This window comes from Chaetura pelagica, unplaced genomic scaffold (genome assembly GCF_000747805.2).
Source record: "Chaetura pelagica isolate M959 unplaced genomic scaffold, ChaPel_1.0 scaffold90, whole genome shotgun sequence".
NCBI lineage: Eukaryota > Metazoa > Chordata > Aves > Apodiformes > Apodidae > Chaetura > Chaetura pelagica.
The window spans coordinates 17,046,305-17,064,332 of record NW_009953496.1 but is presented as its reverse complement, the minus strand read 5'-3'; the positions used below and the strand labels follow the sequence as shown (position 1 = coordinate 17,064,332).

Below are 18,028 nucleotides of genomic sequence, written 5' to 3'. Positions count from 1 at the left end.
AGTCACTCAATCACTTTCTGAAACAAGTACTGTTTTAATAGCTACATGTGAACATACAGCAACTATCTGCTGATAAACCATTTCAAAAGATGAAAACTGCTCAACTTCCTTGTATCCCTACATGTAGGGCAGCAAGCATATTAATCACAGCTCAGTCTCACAGATAGAGGGATAACATAATATTTTTACCAAAAGAGTATTTCATATAGTCTTAAAAGAATCACTGCCTGACATTTCTGTTGAATCAACATCTCAATTTAAAACAGGACATTAGCTAGCTTCTCCTTTACACCCACAGCATACTTCAAACAAATGGCCAAGGTAAGAAAAACAAAAGCTCAGAAGCAGAGAAGGTATAAAACCAGCTTTGATTTTGAACACTCTTCTATTACACCCAACTTGGTTACTGGACAAAACTGTATCTAAACAAATATCTATTATAATCTCCAGGTTCCTGGGACAAAAACTTGTTGACATTTCTCAGCAGTCAGAATCAGATATCTATCTTTCATCCTCAGCACAAGTGTAGGTAACTAACTTCTTTCCATTTGCAGACTTGGCCATATTTCCAAACATGAAGTTTATATTCTAAGCAATTATTTTTCCCTCCAGCAATGAGAATATAATACACTTGTTATTAAATGTTCTGTTGTATGTAGCAATAGTGCAACTGCAGCCCAAGAACACAGGCCAAAGAAGGGTTGTAGAGAGAGTCACATCAGACTAGATATAAAAAGCACGTTTCAGATGTACGCATCCTAATTCAGAACTCATGTACTTGAAAGCTTCTCTGCTTTTCTCTGATAACCTGTAAGTTGTATAATTAAAATACATTAAGAGGCTAATTCTGTCTGTTTATCTTGCCTAGCATGTAGTTTATGCATGGTAACATCTTTAACTGTAGGAAAATATTTATTGGCAAAATAAGAAATTTCAAGGGATTGCATGTTCAAAATAATGATTTATTGATGTATTTTAAATCATGTAGCTCCTTGCAAAGATACACTTTATAAATTATGGAACAAGTATAGTTCTTTCCACAGCTTTCACATTTTAATCCTCAAGTCAAGGTCAGCATTTTGAAATGAGATGCTCTAAGGTAAATTACGCAAAATGGCTTTAAAAAACTACACAAAAAAGCTTCAGCTCTTTCAGAATCCAAGATACATATATAATAAGCAGCATTACAGTGTCTGCACTACACCCCCAAGCAATATATGCAGGAGAAGCAGCGTACAGTACCTGCACCAAACCTCAAGGTACACTTCATGAGTAGCAGTACACAGCACCTGAACATCTACAGCAGCCTCAAAATTTATCTTAGTACAACAAATGCTCAAAGGGTTTACAGCTTCTGTAGCAAGGTTAGACGGAGGGTTATAACACATTGCAATCACTTCCAAGTGAGCCCTGCTGACCTGTGCATTCAGAGCTGGCCAATGCACAATCAGTACACACCAGCACTTCACCCGTGCACTGTGACATTTCCTAAGCAGATACGCACCCTGCAAACTGGTCCTACAGTACAAGAGAACAACTCCATGTGCCCCTGCTGTTTGTGCCCATCCTGTCAAGAAGGCAGGCTGCACTAACTTCTGTCAAGATCAAATTACATTTATGACCAACTGATACCACTGCAGTGGCGGGGACGTACCTCTGGGGTTAAATTTTATGCTTCAGGCTTGCTTACCCGTGACAGTTTTTTCTTAAGGTTGATGTTCACAAAATGCCAGATCTTAAAGGCAAACAAAATAGGTTTAATTTAAAGAAAACATTTATTTGAATTCTTTTAAGTCACACAGTTTAAAAGATGTAAGACAACTTTCTCCCCTTCATATTTGAAGCCTTCACCTGAGATTATGCACACTGTCCCATGGACAGCAAGATTCTCCTGTAATTGTTTTTGGACAAACCATTGTCCAGGCAGATGAAGACTCATATTTTAAGCAAACTGATTTAAAAAAATCTGTTTTAAAACAATCAAACCAAACGATAAATCTTTGTAATCAAATTCTTGTCACAAAGGAAAGATGTTTAATACCCAAGAGACTGATATCAAAACAAACCCTCAGTCATTCAAAACCAAATAGAATATACCACCTTCCAAACATTCCCCAGATTTTAAAAATGTTCCAAATATATACACATTTATAACTTAAGTGCTTATTAGCTACAACCTTGTATACATGCAAGACTTGTGAGAGGAAAAGGTGTTTCTCAGAGCGGCTTCTCTGAAAATGCAGTAAAACTCTTCACTCGTGCAAAGAACAAAGGGGTGTACATTTTGTCAATGTCGAAAGTAGTAACAGCTGTCTCACCAGTTGATCTGCAAAGAGCATTTTAAGGGTTAAATTACATACCAGTTTCCGTTTAAGTCCCTCAATAATGCAATCACCTTCCACAGTACAATACATGCACCAAACTACAGCTGGGATGTAAGTGGCTTTCATGCTGACTTGTTCTGAAAGCGTCTGAACGTTGGCCAAATCACACTATATAGAATGTACCTTTATTGTAATATCAAAGAAACAACTTTCCCTTTCCACTCTTACTATTAGCTCCAAGATGTGAAACAGCGCAGAACATCACTCAAGTCACCATATTAATATTCTAGTAAAAAATCCCCTTTAATTTGTTTCACTTAGAACCCTGAATTCAGAACACAAAGTGACAGCAAAAACTTGTATGTTCACAAAACTCTGAAGAGAAGAAACTCAAGTATATCTGAGTATCACTGGCAAAAAGCATTTGTCCTGCTAGCTGTGTTTTATACTCCTCTGTATTCTTGTTTCAAAATGACACTATCACACTGACAGGCAGAGCAGAACCTGAGCAGTACAGAAACTTCATGCTGAAAAGAATGTTTGTGATATTACCATTTTTTCATTAAAAAGGTACAAAAATATTTGGGTTTATAAAATCAAATTTTCTGTTTATTTTCTGTTTTACTTCAAACCACCAGTAGTTCTAGATTTTATAGACTTCCAGCTTAATAGCTGAGCTATGTCCCTATAAAAGCACTGAATACAGAGATGAAGATGACTGGAAAACAATGTCTAACCCACCCTAAATGCCAATATCAAACACCTGGACAGTGTCAGGTGCAAGAACCATGACTCTTGCTTGATTAGCCACCGAAAGAGTTGGTCAAATGCTCATACTTGGCACTGCTGGATTATATAGTTTGTAAGCATTAAAAGTTTTCTCATGCTGGATGCCAACATTTCTAGCTTGCACATCCACAGAGGAAAGGAAATGTATCTTCATGAATATACATTTTCCACACCCCTTTACTAGCATCACACTAAGTCAATTTAATCCTGGTTCTGAAATAATTCAAAGACTGTGCATAAAACCTTTAAATGCCTAAAATACTTCAGTTTTGCTACTTAGGAAAATTCCCATATCAATAAAAAGTTACTAAAATCTTGGGACTTCTTAGAGTAAAAGTTGATTATGATCTATCAAATCAGGACCACTTACTGTTTTCAGGGCATTTTGTTACAGCCTCCTAAGTCTCACAGGCTTTACATCTTCTGTACTTACTACTGGACAAATTAATGTCATCTGTGTTTCTACAGTTAACTATCCTTCTTTGCTGTTACTATTTACTTACTTGTAAGTTATGTGACAAGAATGATGGATCCAGACAAGTTTGTTGAACCTCTGGCGCCCACTGGAGCACAACTGTAGTCCTACATGAAAACTGTGATCTGTTTCTTGTGCAGGGACACGGCGGAAATACCTGTATTTGTGGTAATCAATCGGTTTCTGTACAAAGAGGAAAGAAGTTTCATGACCTACAAAGAACACACTGTACAACTATTCATCCTAAGTAACTGTCAGGACAGATTGTTACACTCTCATACTTAAAAGCAAGTACTGGTATTCCTTGAAAAGACATCGATTTAGATGTTAATTATGGAAGAAGTTTTTGCAGAAAGTAAGGTAAGCGTGGAGGACACCATACAAACTATGCAATCTCACTGCAAAGCAAGGTAACATTTCAAACTCTTCACAAGTTTCTCTTGACATTTTGTTAATCAGAAAATGCTGTGATGCAAATAAATGGACCAAATCATTCAGAGTTCAACTAATGAGTACTGCTTATTTAGATTTATTTAATGCTGTGGAACATAATTGCACAGAGTCAAAACTGATCTCAGAAAATGACCCTTCACAATGTTAACAAACTAGCTAACAGCACCACACATGGTGATTAAGCCTAAGAGGAGAACCCTTGCTCAAATGGGAGGCAGATATTTATCTGCCTTCATAAAATTATTATTACACATTTTGGGGAAAAAGGTAAGATAAATCACCATGATTATTTATATTCTATTTTTAAACCATTTTAAAAATTACATTTATTTTTTAGTCCTCTGGTGTAAAGCAAATCTTCAGAAGCCTTCAAATGTTCAGTCTGAGGAAAAACTTATTTAAAAATCCCTCTCCTTAACTATTTTTCATTTATTCTATTCTGCTACTCACCTCTTCCTTTTTCTTTGTTATTACAGCAAATACTTTGGTTTGATTGTCTGTTTCCTGGGAAAGGCGATAATGACCAAGCAAGATTGCATCCGTTCTGGAAGGTTAAGAGGGGGATAGTGTCAGGGACTTAAAATATTCTGTCTAAAAACATCAATGCACTTGTAACATGAATATCAGAGATGAACAGAAGACTGTGTATCATAATCAAGGAAAAGATTTTTTAATTGTCATTTAGAAACGTACAAGGCTCACTGAAATCTGAAATGATACCATTTTGGAAGGCTCCTTTTAATTTTCTCAGATAGGACAGTAAAGATAAGTCAGTCAGTTTTACCTAGCTTACTGCTAAATATTTCCAGACATCTGGTGAACAGCTCAAAACCTGTTCTGAAGTTGCAAGTGAATTTCTACGTTTTTAACAAGTTTGTGCAAACATAAAAAAAAAAATAATCAAAGAATAATTTAGGCATATCCCATCAAAATCTTCACTTTCCTTCAGTCAAGGAAATGTGAGAAAGCAGTCAGTAACAAAATAGTATCTTTAAAACTACTCTAAAATAACCAAGCTAATAGCATGCATTCTTCCATCTTCTTCCTTTAAGACATAACGCACAAAGGAAATCCAATTACAGTATCAGGACTTTAAAATTAAAGACATCTTTACATAAAGACCATTTTTTGTACTTCTCAGACAGTAACTGTAAACGTCTATAACACAATATAAATAATATTGTATTTTTACTCATTTTGCTAAGCCAGTATATAGAATCTGAGACAAACATAAATGGAAATTGTCAGGCAAAAGCAAGATGAAAACTGTAGAGCCAAACATTTTATTTCAACAACCTTGTATTTTTAGTCCGTAAGCGAGGAACTATAGATTGAGGATCTTCAGGAGTTGTTAGCATCATAACTTGACCATCTGGAAAGAATCTCAAATATCTGCAAAAAATATAATTAAACGATATAAACCTAGAAAACATCTTATTTTTCAGTTTTGTTGGATTGTTTTTTTGTTGGATGTTTTCCAGAAAGATACAGCACTCAATATGTAATGGGATTTGAAAACATATTTCTTCATACATGATATAACAGAAAAAAGAGATCAGAAATCAAAAGAATTTTGAACATTAAAATATCAAGTTATGAAGAGTTATGACAGAGGGCAGAAGTTCAGGGCAACAAGGCAACCCTGGAATCAAAACTGACTTCATGTAAGTTTCTCCATTCCTAGCACTGTCTGAAACAAATGCAATAAAGTCTTAATTATAGTACCATAGAAAATGGAAAATGTCATACAGACTTTTTCAAGCTCCAGGATCTCATCAATTTTTGCAATACTTGGATACCATGCTAATGTTTGTAAGCCTATAGAAATAGCTATGAGATTAAATTATTTCTATTAGCAGTTTCCAGGCTCAGAAGGGACAGCAGAATGGAACAATAAATGCTGGGAACAGTGAGATGAAGAACAGCAGAAAACCAGGCTGGGGAAACAAATGGCAAGGTATTTACAGCAAGTTGAGAAAGCCCAGCCTCTTGATTATTTACAATTGATTACAAATAAGTTAAAAGACAATTCTTGTATAATCACTTGTTTTCCATTTGCTGAAAACAATTATTTTATCAGAAATGTAAAGCAGAAGTGATCAGGGAAAGAAATCTGTGGACAAGTATTACTGTTGTCACTGTTTAAGTTTTACCTACTTGAAATTGTATAACTGAGGACAAAATGTGTTTTTAAGCCCATCTCTAATTATGATAATAAATCCAGTTTCTTAAGACCTATTCTCAGAAAATATACATAATTTTACACACCACAGTAGTTCTACGGAGTTTTACAGAATTATTAATGTCTGTAACATCAAGAGGTGGATTTTAAGAACTTAAGAGAGAGAAACATTTCACTCACTCATTGTACTACAGTTCTACCTGTAATATTCCACTTGGTGCCACGCTCTATAGAAACCATCAAGAGACTGCTCTCCTTGTCGTATATATTTTGTCTTGCTGATATACACACCTACAGAAAAGGAAAATGTAAGTATACAAAAAAATAATTAAGTACATAAAATATTTAAGATGAAAAAAACAAGAATCTAAAACTTCTGAGTTTACTTCTGTTATTTAAATACATTAAAGTTTTTATTTTTGTTCCTCGTGCACTTCTCTTGTCTTTACAGATGTTTTAGAGATTCAAAAGCCCAAACAAAGTAAGATTAGGTCTAAAAATGCCATAAACATCAAACCCACCTGATTGCTTCTGTCATGGTTACATGCAGTAAAAAACTGTTTGCAGAAGTACACCTTACCATCAAATCGAACGCGAGGCCTTTGCAAGAACATTTCCCTCCAAGAGGTATATGGAACAAGCTTATTGCAGCTCCTGCCCCATATTTTCAAACAGACTTGATGCCAGATTTCAGGATCTCTAGTGAAAATGAGAAAAAAGGCAAATCCTGTAACTTGCTTAGCTTTTATATATAAAAGTAACACACCCCATCATTTAGTTTGGATGCAACTGAGAGGAACTTTCTTGAAATAATTTAATTTAAAATCATTGACTAACTGACTTACTCCTGGAGCATTTAAAAGCCACTTCCTCCAGTAAAGTTCAAGAACACAATGCCAATTTCAGCCACAAACAGAACCACAACATTGCAGCACCCTGGCAATGCTGTGTGGCCATACAAGGATGACAACTAAGGAGACACTTTGGAGGCATTGCAACTCTGACTTTCAAACAAGGTAGAGCAAGTAAGACTTTCAGCAATAGTTTTTATTACAGTGAAGTCATCTATCTAACACACCATTTACTGATGTATTCAAAAACTGACTGGCACTGAAAGGAGAATAACATGACAACTGCCATGGGAAGAAAAAGCAGGACATAGTCCTAAGTGTAGGATTTAGCAGCCCAAAAGCAAACAAACTAAAACTAAACCAACAGAAAGCCCCACCACCTTTCCAACACAGGCAAATATTCTGCTCTGTAGTTTTATTATCCATCTCTACATACTGTTTACATATGCTTGAGTGTAAAAAAGCCTTTTTTTCTCCCTTAGACCAGAGAGAAGCTTCAATCTAGATAACTTATCTACAATACCTGGCACAAATGTAAAATCCCCGACAAACAAGAGATAATTGCTCCAATGATCTTAGGTCTAAGTCACTTGAAACCACCCATCGGAAAATGTACATTAGTACTTCCATAGGCAACACTGCAAAGGGAAACAAAATCTTTGTTAGGTGGTAACCTGTAACACAATCACTTACTTAAAATTCCTGGTTTGACCATTACTTAAGTTCTGACTTAAAAAAAAATTAAAAATTAAAAATTAAATTTAAAAATCCTACTTTTTCACATTGTAGCCAGATGCCAGAAAACAAAAACAAAAAATATCTTTAATTTTAAAAGTTGCTATGTATTAGAAAAAAAGTAATGAAAGAACAAAAATCAGGGGTTGAAAGTGCATTATAGTAAGATAATAGGATAAAAACAGATTTAGACTACAAATATCCACAACTGTAAGGTGTTATACCAAGAATTCCACAAATACATTGCATACCCACAACCTTGCGAAGCAGTATTTTCTTCCAACTGACCTAGCATGTAACATTTACCCCAAAGCATACTGCTTTTGCATGACAATCTAAATAAGCTCAGGTCAGGTTTAGTATTGGATAGGAGGTCCTAAGAACAACCTATCCACTTCAAATGAGTAATATATCATCCTGTATTTTGTGGTACAGGCCCAGCAATTGAAAATGGTATCACACAGCATTGTTGTGATGAAAGACTTTTTCTAATGTAATACAAAATAATGACAGAATCCTCATCAAAACATCACAAGAACACATAATAATTTTCCTAGCATTAGAAGTTCAGTGAGAAAGACCCTGGAAATTAAGCCAAAATTGTTTCTAACAACTTCCTGGCTCCCTAAGTTTTCCTGGGGCTGCTGAGCCTATGATTATTGTATTACTGTGATGACCAAGAGGGATTCTTTCCAGTCCACTAACATCTGAAGCTGACAGAATAACTTCAACAGTTTTCACTCGGCTCTAAAGTCTTTTTGTGTTTCTTATCTCCCACCTGAGATATGGGTCTGGCTGATATCAACCTCAGGCTGACAGAGTTTCACTGAAGATTCCTCAAGAGCTAACTGCTGCTGGAAATCTGACAGGAGATCAGCCATTTTGTCATCCTCTGTGTTATCCTCAACACTAGAAAAGAAGGAACACCAACACTATGATATTGGACAAAACACACCAACAGATATTCTTATCTTGGCATCAATCTGCTGTCTTACCCTCCAACAATATAGTTGTTACTTGTATGTTTTTTAAGCAATCTCATTTCATAATATGATAAAACTACTGCAATCCTATCAAATTAATTTAGATTTTAGTGGAACCCACTGGACAGTAACAACCTTTTTTTTTTTTTTTCATTTATTTCCAATTTTAGTTTCTTTTGGGATTCGAGAGGTCACTTTTTAGTGACATCACTGAAGAAACAAAATGTCAGGCTTCAGTACCCCTATGCACTTAACTAACAGATTTTCATACTTACCACCTTTTTCCAACTCCATCTCCATCTGGGGACCGTGTATAGGTGATCTTAAACTCTATGTCAGGTACAAGCTGCATGGCTAGACGATAAAACTTGATGGCTGAAAAGAAAGATTTTTAAAGCTTTCTCAATAAGCCAAAAAGATTTTAGGCATTACATTCAGAAGTAACCATGAGAAATATTAAAGACAATTTGAAAGATTATGCAGCTATTCAGTTAAGTACCTACAGTCCTTCAGACATACATAACATTAAAAAGGTGAAAAGGATCAATAAAATATTGGTGTGCTTCTAAAACATAAACACTAGATACAAACCAAGTAAATTTTACTGCCCCAAAATTCTGGAAACTACAGAAGATGCAGAAGCAAGCCACTCAAAATGCTGAGGGTGAGTAACTTGACTGGAGGAAAGAAGCCTTTTCAAAAAGCTATGTAGCAAACAAAAGATTTTAAGGCATGAAGGAAAAACTGACAGATCAGGCTTCTTATAGGATGCAGAGAAAGTACTTCTGTCTTAACACCCTAAGATGCTATAAACACTGAACAGAGAAGCAGGCCCTGGAATTTCACTGTGGGAATGAGTGATTATTTAGGCTGTAGAATGTCTTTCTTCTGAGTTAACTCTGTGCACGCTTCTTAATTTAAATGTATTGTATGTATATTCAGTCTGTTTTAATATCGATATTAAGATCATATATGTATTTATATATCTCTTTGTATTTTCACACCATGGTAACAAGACCAGAGGGCCGCTCTCCCTCAGCCAAAACCCAAAATAAAATATCAGTGACTTTGGAGCTCAGAATTTGACATATTAATGAGTCTGAGAAGCCTGAGTTTGGGGCAAGTAAGTGTCCCTGTTTCCTTGAGTTCACGTGAGGGTCGGTGCCTGACAAGTTAGTACCCTTCGTCTGGTGAGTAGGAATACCAGCAGTCAGCTAAAAAAGAGATTGGTCTCAACTTTTGCATTTAAACTTGCAGCAAGGCCTGTACTGTACTTAAACATGAACATGCTGCTACACATAACTGTCTCACAAGCATCATGTATCAGCAGATTTCAGAAGCAGGCTAAATGTTAATTGGATTCTGGTGACCTTGGCCAGGTCAGCAGATAAAAAAGTGTGGTCTGAAACCAGATGCCCCAACATGTGCTCAGTAATATGTCTGTGGTGTAGGACCATGTCTCTAAGGTCTCATACAGATGTGTAAAAACAGTCTTGTTTTGTTTCCATAAGTCTCAAATCAAACTCAACTGAAAAAGAATTAATTAATATTCATGAAATACAGATGTCTAAAACACTCTTGTGAATGCAACCGTCAGATGCTACTACTTCTCTGCTGCTGTATTCAACATACAAAGAGTACACTCAAACAGATGAAGCTACAGCTTTCATTTTACATATAAAATGGCTAAATAGATGGCTTTCCTTATATATTTTTTTATTGACATGGAAACTGTTGGTACTAAAACATCTACAGTATGTTTTACTAAATGGCAGATTACATGTTAGATTTAGTTCTGAAATCTTTTTTTACTGCACATTTACTTCTATACCCAACACATAAAACACCTTAGCCTAAAGTAATTTTGCTCCTTAAAGTCATGTAATAAATTAGAAACCGAACCAAATAACTTTATTACCTATTGGGAATTCATATTTCTCCCAGTTCATTTGAGATCAGGAAAAACAACCAGAAATCCCTTGCAAGGGAAGGAAAGCTCCCATGGTGGAGATGAAAATTTTTATTCAACGGGTGGCTGAGGTCGGCAAGGTGGGTGTTGGTCTCTTCTCCCAGGTAAAATGCAATAGAACAAGAGGAAATGGCCTCAAGTTGTGCCAGGGGATGTTTAAACTGAGTATTAGGAAAAACTTCTTTATTACTGAAAGTCTTGTCATGCACTGAATAGGCTGCTCAGGGATGTGTTGGTCAACATCCCTGGAGGTATTCAAAAGATGTTTAGATGTGGTGCTTAGGGACATTGTTCAGCGGTGGACTTGGCAGTGCTTCTTATTTTTAAAAAAGAAAAAAAAACTCAGTGTTATAACAGAGTTGCCAGTTGGTGCCTGGTACCTCCACTACTTATCCAGTTGCAAGGGACCTGCATGGGCAGGGACACCTCCCACTAAACCAGGTTGCTCAAAGCCCTGTCCAATCTGGCCTTGAACACTTGCAGCGAGGGGGCATCCACCACCTTCCTGAGCTTTCACTTCAGGAATTCTTAAATAAGCTATCTTAGCATGCTGTGTAAATTAAAAAATAACCACAAAACCAAAACAAAAACCAAACAACAAAACATTCCATAGGTTAAGTAGTTCTGTTGAAAGTGGAATTAAGAAACACTCTAATTACTGTTATCAAAGTCACATAAAGAAGCATGCTGTATGAAGAGGCAATCCAGTGCTTCATTAAATTGTTAGACTTCAAAATACTGTCATTTTGTCTGAAAGTTAGAAATTTTTCCCTTGATTTTGTCTCTTCTCCCAGGTAAAATGCAATAGAACAAGAGGAAATGGCCTCAAGTTGTGCCAGGGGATGTTTAAACTGAGTATTAGGAAAAACTTCTTTATTACTGAAAGTCTTGTCATGCACTGAATAGGCTGCTCAGGGATGTGTTGGTCAACATCCCTGGAGGTATTCAAAAGATGTTTAGATGTGGTGCTTAGGGACATTGTTCAGCGGTGGACTTGGCAGTGCTTCTTATTTTTAAAAAAGAAAAAAAACCTCAGTGTTATAACAGAGTTGCCAGTTGGTGCCTGGTACCTCCACTACTTATCCAGTTGCAAGGGACCTGCATGGGCAGGGACACCTCCCACTAAACCAGGTTGCTCAAAGCCCTGTCCAATCTGGCCTTGAACACTTGCAGGGAGGGGGCATCCACCACCTTCCTGAGCTTTCACTTCAGGAATTCTTAAATAAGCTATCTTAGCATGCTGTGTAAATTAAAAAATAACCACAAAACCAAAACAAAAACCAAACAACAAAACATTCCATAGGTTAAGTAGTTCTGTTGAAAGTGGAATTAAGAAACACTCTAATTACTGTTATCAAAGTCACATAAAGAAGCATGCTGTATGAAGAGGCAATCCAGTGCTTCATTAAATTGTTAGACTTCAAAATACTGTCATTTTGTCTGAAAGTTAGAAATTTTTCCCTTGATTTTAGCTTCACCTGAACCTTAGAACTGTGATATGTTGGTTCCTTTCATAGCACATTTGCTTATCCAAATAAACGATCTCTGAAATTACTATTAGCCTGCACTTTAAGTTCACTGGCATTGAACAGTCCTGCACCTAAATCAGAGTGTTAAGATTCCTCTGCCACAAGGATGTTAATTGTAGACTTCCATATTACCTTCATAAAGGGCCCCATTTTGTTCTTCTTCCACTGCCCTCAGGAAAAGTTCTTTTGCCTGCACAATAAATTACACAGAAGAATTTTTAATTTCCTTTCAATACAAGCATATTGCCACTTGACTTAGAATTACTTTTCATCTTACCTATTGTACCTCAAGAAAGAGATTAATAAAATAATTCCATAAATACCATGAGAAGACATTTCCATGTGCTAGAAACTTTAACTGAAATTCCCAATCAACAAACAATCCATGCTCCTGCTGCTCACCTCTCACCTACAGTCTTTTAGAAAGCAGACTGGCGATGTGATGCAAAGCCAAGCATAAAAACTAGAAAAATCAGTGTAGGATTATGGAAAGCCATTAGTATGGAGACAACAGGTTAATCACCTCTGTTATTTCTCTAGATTTAATTCAGCATTGGCTTTTAGAATAGCTATACTACAATACTAACACACACACGTAAACCCCACAAAAATATACATATATTTTTTGTACCTTTTCCTCTTTTGCTATCTCCTGCTTCCCTCTGGCATCTACCGACTTTACTCCAGGTCCTCTTGAAGATGCTCTGCATGACAGAGGTTCCAACCCACTAGAACTCATACCCGGGGCAAGCTCAAACATCCACTGAGCTCTGAACATCTGGAGCTCTGCCTAAAAAAACCCACAAAACAAAACAGATTTATTTTTATTTAGTATCACATATTCAGACAGTACATCTCCTGAGGAGAAACTATAAAATACACAAACACAAAAAAGGAATTTCAAATTATGCTTTATGCTTCCAAGTCTGAAATAGTTTCAGTGAGTTCAGATACAGAGAGTTAGCAATTGTTTTATAATGAATTATTAAGGAAGAGTGCACAAGTACTTGTTTAATATCATTCAGTAACTTAAGTGCTGTTACCTGGACTGTTCACCATAGAAGAAAAAACTATGTTTCAGGAAGTGGTTGCTAGTACTATGGTTATGAACTAACACTCCATAGAAAAGTATTCTTTCTAGACATGGTGTTTGTTCTTGTTTATGCAAAGTTATCTTAAAAAAGAAGCCAATTTGTTCTTGAAATTAAAATTTAGAAAACCTAATTTTTGTACACAAGCACAGTAAGCTTTATGAAAAGAATGGCTGTCATTTATAGAATATACACATAAAACCTTACATTCCTTTCTCTTCTCAAAAGAAAGGACTGCACTCTGTAAAACAAGACAAATTGTAATTCTTGCTGTTCATTTTTTTCAGCATCTTTGAAGTTACAATTTACACATCTCTTGCAGTCATCACAACTTCTGGGAAGCCAACTACACAGAAATCTAGTATCATAAGAAAACACACTCTGTCAGACTGCTTTTATCAACTTTGTGCTTCAAAAAGGAGTTACTAACTGGAGTTTGATCCATACAGAAATTTCTACAGTTAAAATTCCAAATCTGCAACAATATCTACACAGATAACTGAATTTTGACACTTGGAACCCAATGCAAAATGTATCTATTACACTTTTGGAGGGGCAGATTAAGCATTTGCCAGACCAACAAATGTGCGGTAACTAAATAAGCCTAAGTAATGCAGCTTAAATCACAGCAGTGCTATATTTGTAAAAAAAACACCAGCATGAGAGACATACCTGAAGATTTGCTTCACCGGATCTTTCATTGTCATCGGTTCTTACCAAATCAGAGTGACAATCTTCTTCAGCTTCTGCCTAGTAGAAAGCAGCCAGATGTTATTTTAGAGTCTGCAAAAATCCCTTCAGCACATGCACAAAGCACAACTGTCATGGACACTCAGTAAAAAAAAGAATTAAGCTTACTCCCTTTTTCCCCATCCTACCCAGCTACTCCCTAGATCAATCTTAATTCATTATAAAAATGAATCTCAACATTATTTGTATTGTTTGCACTTCCCTACTGACGTAGTGAAGCTGGGTTCTGCACTTCAGTGACATCAATTCAATACAGATTAGTTATGTATCACTTGAAGGCTTACATGCATCAGCACACTGCCATAATACCTAAATAAATACACTAACCATCTAAGTCAAAGCATGAAACCAAATCTTCAGTATTAAACAGCAGTGTTTTTCATACAAGAAATTAAAATTTAATCACCATAATGTAATTGTAAAGATAACTGGTAGTTTTCATCTGATTAGTATTCACAAGAGCACAAGAAAACTAGTGCTTTAAGTAACAACAGATGAAAATTATGGGACAATACAGGCAATCTAAAAAACTACATTAAACTAAACAAGAAGTGCATTGTAAAAGAAAATAAAAAGCTAGCATGAGAGCTTGACAGCTGGCTTTATTTACAGTACTGCTGTGAGACAGGTTAAACAAACAAGACCTTAAATAAGATTTTTAACTAAACTTAACAGGGTTTTACATAGCAGTTAGAAGGCTAGTTCAAGAGCAAAACTTATAAAGACAGAAATAGATTCTCATTGTGAAATATACTGAGATGTATAGAATCTACACTGAAACATAACTCATTTTGAGCATCAGTGACAAGCTACTACAATGACAACAGCAGCAAGATACCAGTATGGGAAAAAAACCAAAACACCTCAACAAGGTTAAGACATTTGTTATTTGTGTAAAGTTCTTTTTTAAGCTCAAGTTTTTCTACTGTTTTGCAATGAAATTTACATCTATAGTTCTGACAGTACATAATGCAAAGTGGGATTATAAGAAGGTAAACCTGGCATTAAAATTACCCCAGCTATTTACAGAAGTCTAGTTCCCCTACCATAGACAGTGCTCAAAGACTTCAAGTGACATTCTGTCAGTGAGATTCTTCCAAGTTCTCATGAAGAAATCTCCATATCCCACACAATCAAAGTGCAGAAATCAAAGCATTCTTGTATTAAGGAAATGTATTAAATGAATATAGCATCTAGAAGTTCATGATCAAGCTGCAGAATACTGGCAAACCTGATGGGAAGGCAACGTTAAGCTCTGTCTTGGTTACAAGCACCCCCTTGGACTTCAGCTCCCTACCCAAAAGACTACAAAGTTACCGCACTTGTAAAGGTGCTTTCACTGATGTCTCAGTCAATTTCTCTTTACCAATTGATTGATAATGAAGACAGTGTTGGTTAAACAGATACTGCATCTTTTTCTATGCTTATTTTAAGGCTATACATTTTAATTTCTTGGTGGATAACACAGGTAAGCCAGAGTGCTCTAAAACACTAGTAGCATTGAATCTGAGCAAGGAGTAAATAACATTTATAAGGGTTTTGATTCTAGAATTTAATTGCAGGCAGTGAATGTCCTGTGAGTTAAAGGAGTCCTATAACATTATTCTAGCATCCAGGGATCACATCCATGGTGGCCAAAGATAGCCTAGAAACAAGCTGGTAATTAAATTCCTATCTTGTAAGTGCATTAGTGTGGCACTGGGCTGACACAAATAGGGCCTAGCACTGCCTGTGCTTCCAGTTTACAGCTGAATTATGCCCAGCCAGCTCTCAGACTGGGCAGAATAAGCCTGGTTTTATCTACAAAATGCAGAGACAAGTAACGTTATTTCTAAACTAAATCAACACACTATCTTCTTGAGCATAAGGGCACGCCCATGGAGCACTATCTTCTTGAGCATAAGGGCACGCCCATTAAAATCTTTAACTCATGGAGTCTGTAAATAAACTAACTTAAGAGTTGAAATACTTAGAAAGTTATGAAGTGGGCTGAAGTTTACTTATTGTTTCAGTAACCCTGTCAAGAGTCTTAATTTTCCTCCCTTGATCTCTGTTCAACTGCCCTACTTCTCCATTTCTGAGTCAGAATCAGTCACCGTTCTGGACAAATGTTTCCAAAATGTCATTCAATGCTCTTTAAAACTCAAATGTGCTATTGATCCAAACAAAAAATACACCATGCTATGAAGTCCACAGCCTACAAGCTGTTAAAAAACATCATGAAGCTGATTGCAACTAAAGTTTTGACTTTCGTCATTACCTACTCTATAATGAGTGCATGTGTGATCTGAAGTCTTTCCTATCAAAGGTTTGTCTTCTGGCAGCAGTGGCAGCATAAGTGACCATCCCTCTAAATTTACCAGGAAAGCAATTAATTCACATTGCTACTGCATGGCTTCCTGGACTGGAAAACTGATCTCTGCGAACAACTGTTCTGCTATTTATCTATGATTTTGCTACAATAAATGAGTAAACACAGGTATGGATGAAGTAAGCACCTTCCCTATCTCATGACACCACACCTAAATCAGTCTGTAACTCGTAAAAACCAGATCCTTGTCCCCACTCTAACACTTGAATTGTAGTTACAGCTTTTCAGTCAACGGAACATTGTACTGCAACCATAACTCAGTGGATCAATCTAGCCTGTCCATCTTTATGTTGGCCCTCCTCCTGGTACAAGTCAGCTGTCATACTGAACAGTGACTTTTTCCTGCTTGAAAGTGAGATATCCTTCCTGAGTACTCATCAGCTGAAGAAGTTTTCCATGAGAAAAGTGGTAGCCAGTCAAACCACCAAACGGTCAACCTGTATAATGTACATATCTGAATTATGACTGCAACCTGTGAAAAGAAGACAGCTGAGTTGATTGGATTTTTTATTTGTTTGAAAAGCTATAGAAACCATTTGCCAAATGCAAAAACATTTTATTTGCACAGCTTAGTTTAACTGTTTTGCAATCAGTAATTGCATGCTGATTTCCTCAGAGCATAACACTTACTAAACTGTCTGTAATGTCAAGTCCTTTATCAGCTCAGATCTTTGTTTCAGCAAAAGATCGCCAACACTTCAAAGGCAACTGCCACCACTGAACTGTACAGAACTAAGGACGAGCAAGCATGACATAGCAAAACAGTGACCAACAGCCCATATTCTTCTTGTTTATAAAAGAAAATGAGAAAGTTGCTCCATTTTTCTGTTGCTGTGGTAGAAGCAACACTGTGTTCAAAACTAAGCCTTAATCATGCTAGCAGTGAGTTTTAAGAGCTGCTGAATTATATTGATGGTTTAACCTAGAATGATCAGGTTCTCGTCACAAATACTTGAATCCATATTGAGGTGCAGTCAGAAAAGCAATACTGAAACAAACAGTATTTCTGATACCATAGAATGCCAGGTTGGAAGGGACCTTAAGGATCATCTCGTCCAACCCTTCTAGGTAGGAACACGTTTAGATGACACGGCCCAGCACCTTGTCAAGCTGAGTCTTAGAAGTACCCAGTGTGTTAAATTACAAACTCAAATATATTAGTTGAGCGCCTGGCACAAGGAGCCCTTTAAATTACCAAGTGACTTTATGTCATCTGTTTTTTGGAGGCAGAACAAGAAAGAGAGGGCTCGTTCATCTGTGATGACACAGTGATTTGCTCAGGTGTTCCTACGGATAGCTAGATCGGTCTTCGACCAAGCAGCCCCACTCCTCAGCACTAAATCCTCTGCCGTATCTCCTCGCGGCGCAGTTACACGGGCTGGGATCACGGCCGGGAAGATCACGACCATTTTCCCACCGGCGTCACCCCGTGCCCGAGGCGGGCGGGCAGGGCAGGGCAGAGGCCCCGGGCAGGGCAGGGCGCGGGGGCCGCTGCTCCCGGCCCCGGGAACACACCCCTCGCCGCC

At 36.9% G+C, this 18,028-nt stretch overlaps 1 protein-coding gene across 2 annotated transcripts; it reads right to left on the bottom strand.

Moving 5' to 3' along the window:
* Window positions 1-946: 946 nt before the first annotated feature.
* Window positions 947-14,183, bottom strand: FBXO9 (F-box protein 9). 2 transcript variants are annotated; one of them, XM_009999189.1, is made up of 13 exons: window positions 14,054-14,183; window positions 12,922-13,080; window positions 12,423-12,480; window positions 9,068-9,167; window positions 8,588-8,718; window positions 7,598-7,712; window positions 6,804-6,922; window positions 6,424-6,514; window positions 5,338-5,433; window positions 4,492-4,585; window positions 3,617-3,771; window positions 2,178-2,326; window positions 1,766-1,966 (listed from the first exon to the last, which is right to left on the bottom strand). In XM_009999189.1, exons 2-12 carry the CDS (start codon window positions 13,066-13,068, stop codon window positions 2,218-2,220), a joined length of 1,215 nt encoding a protein of 404 aa, XP_009997491.1. In that variant the 5' UTR covers window positions 13,069-13,080; window positions 14,054-14,183; the 3' UTR covers window positions 1,766-1,966; window positions 2,178-2,217. The 2 variants fall into 2 exon arrangements, with proteins under 2 accessions (XP_009997490.1, XP_009997491.1); XM_009999188.1 differs by having other exon boundaries at window positions 947-2,326.
* Window positions 14,184-18,028: the final 3,845 nt, after the last annotated feature.

Bases quoted from the DNA above. Each gene is read 5' to 3' on its own strand.
- FBXO9 (XM_009999188.1), bottom strand. From the start codon at position 13,068: ATGTTCAGAGCTCAGTGGATGTTTGAGCTTGCCCCGGGTATGAGTTCT. The intron at 4,586-5,337 runs GTTGTTGAAATA...TTAACCTTCCAG, and splicing joins TTACGGACTAAAAATACAAG to AACGGATGCAATCTTGCTTG. The intron at 3,772-4,491 runs GTGAGTAGCAGA...CTCTTTGTACAG, and splicing joins TAACAAAGAAAAAGGAAGAG to AAACCGATTGATTACCACAA.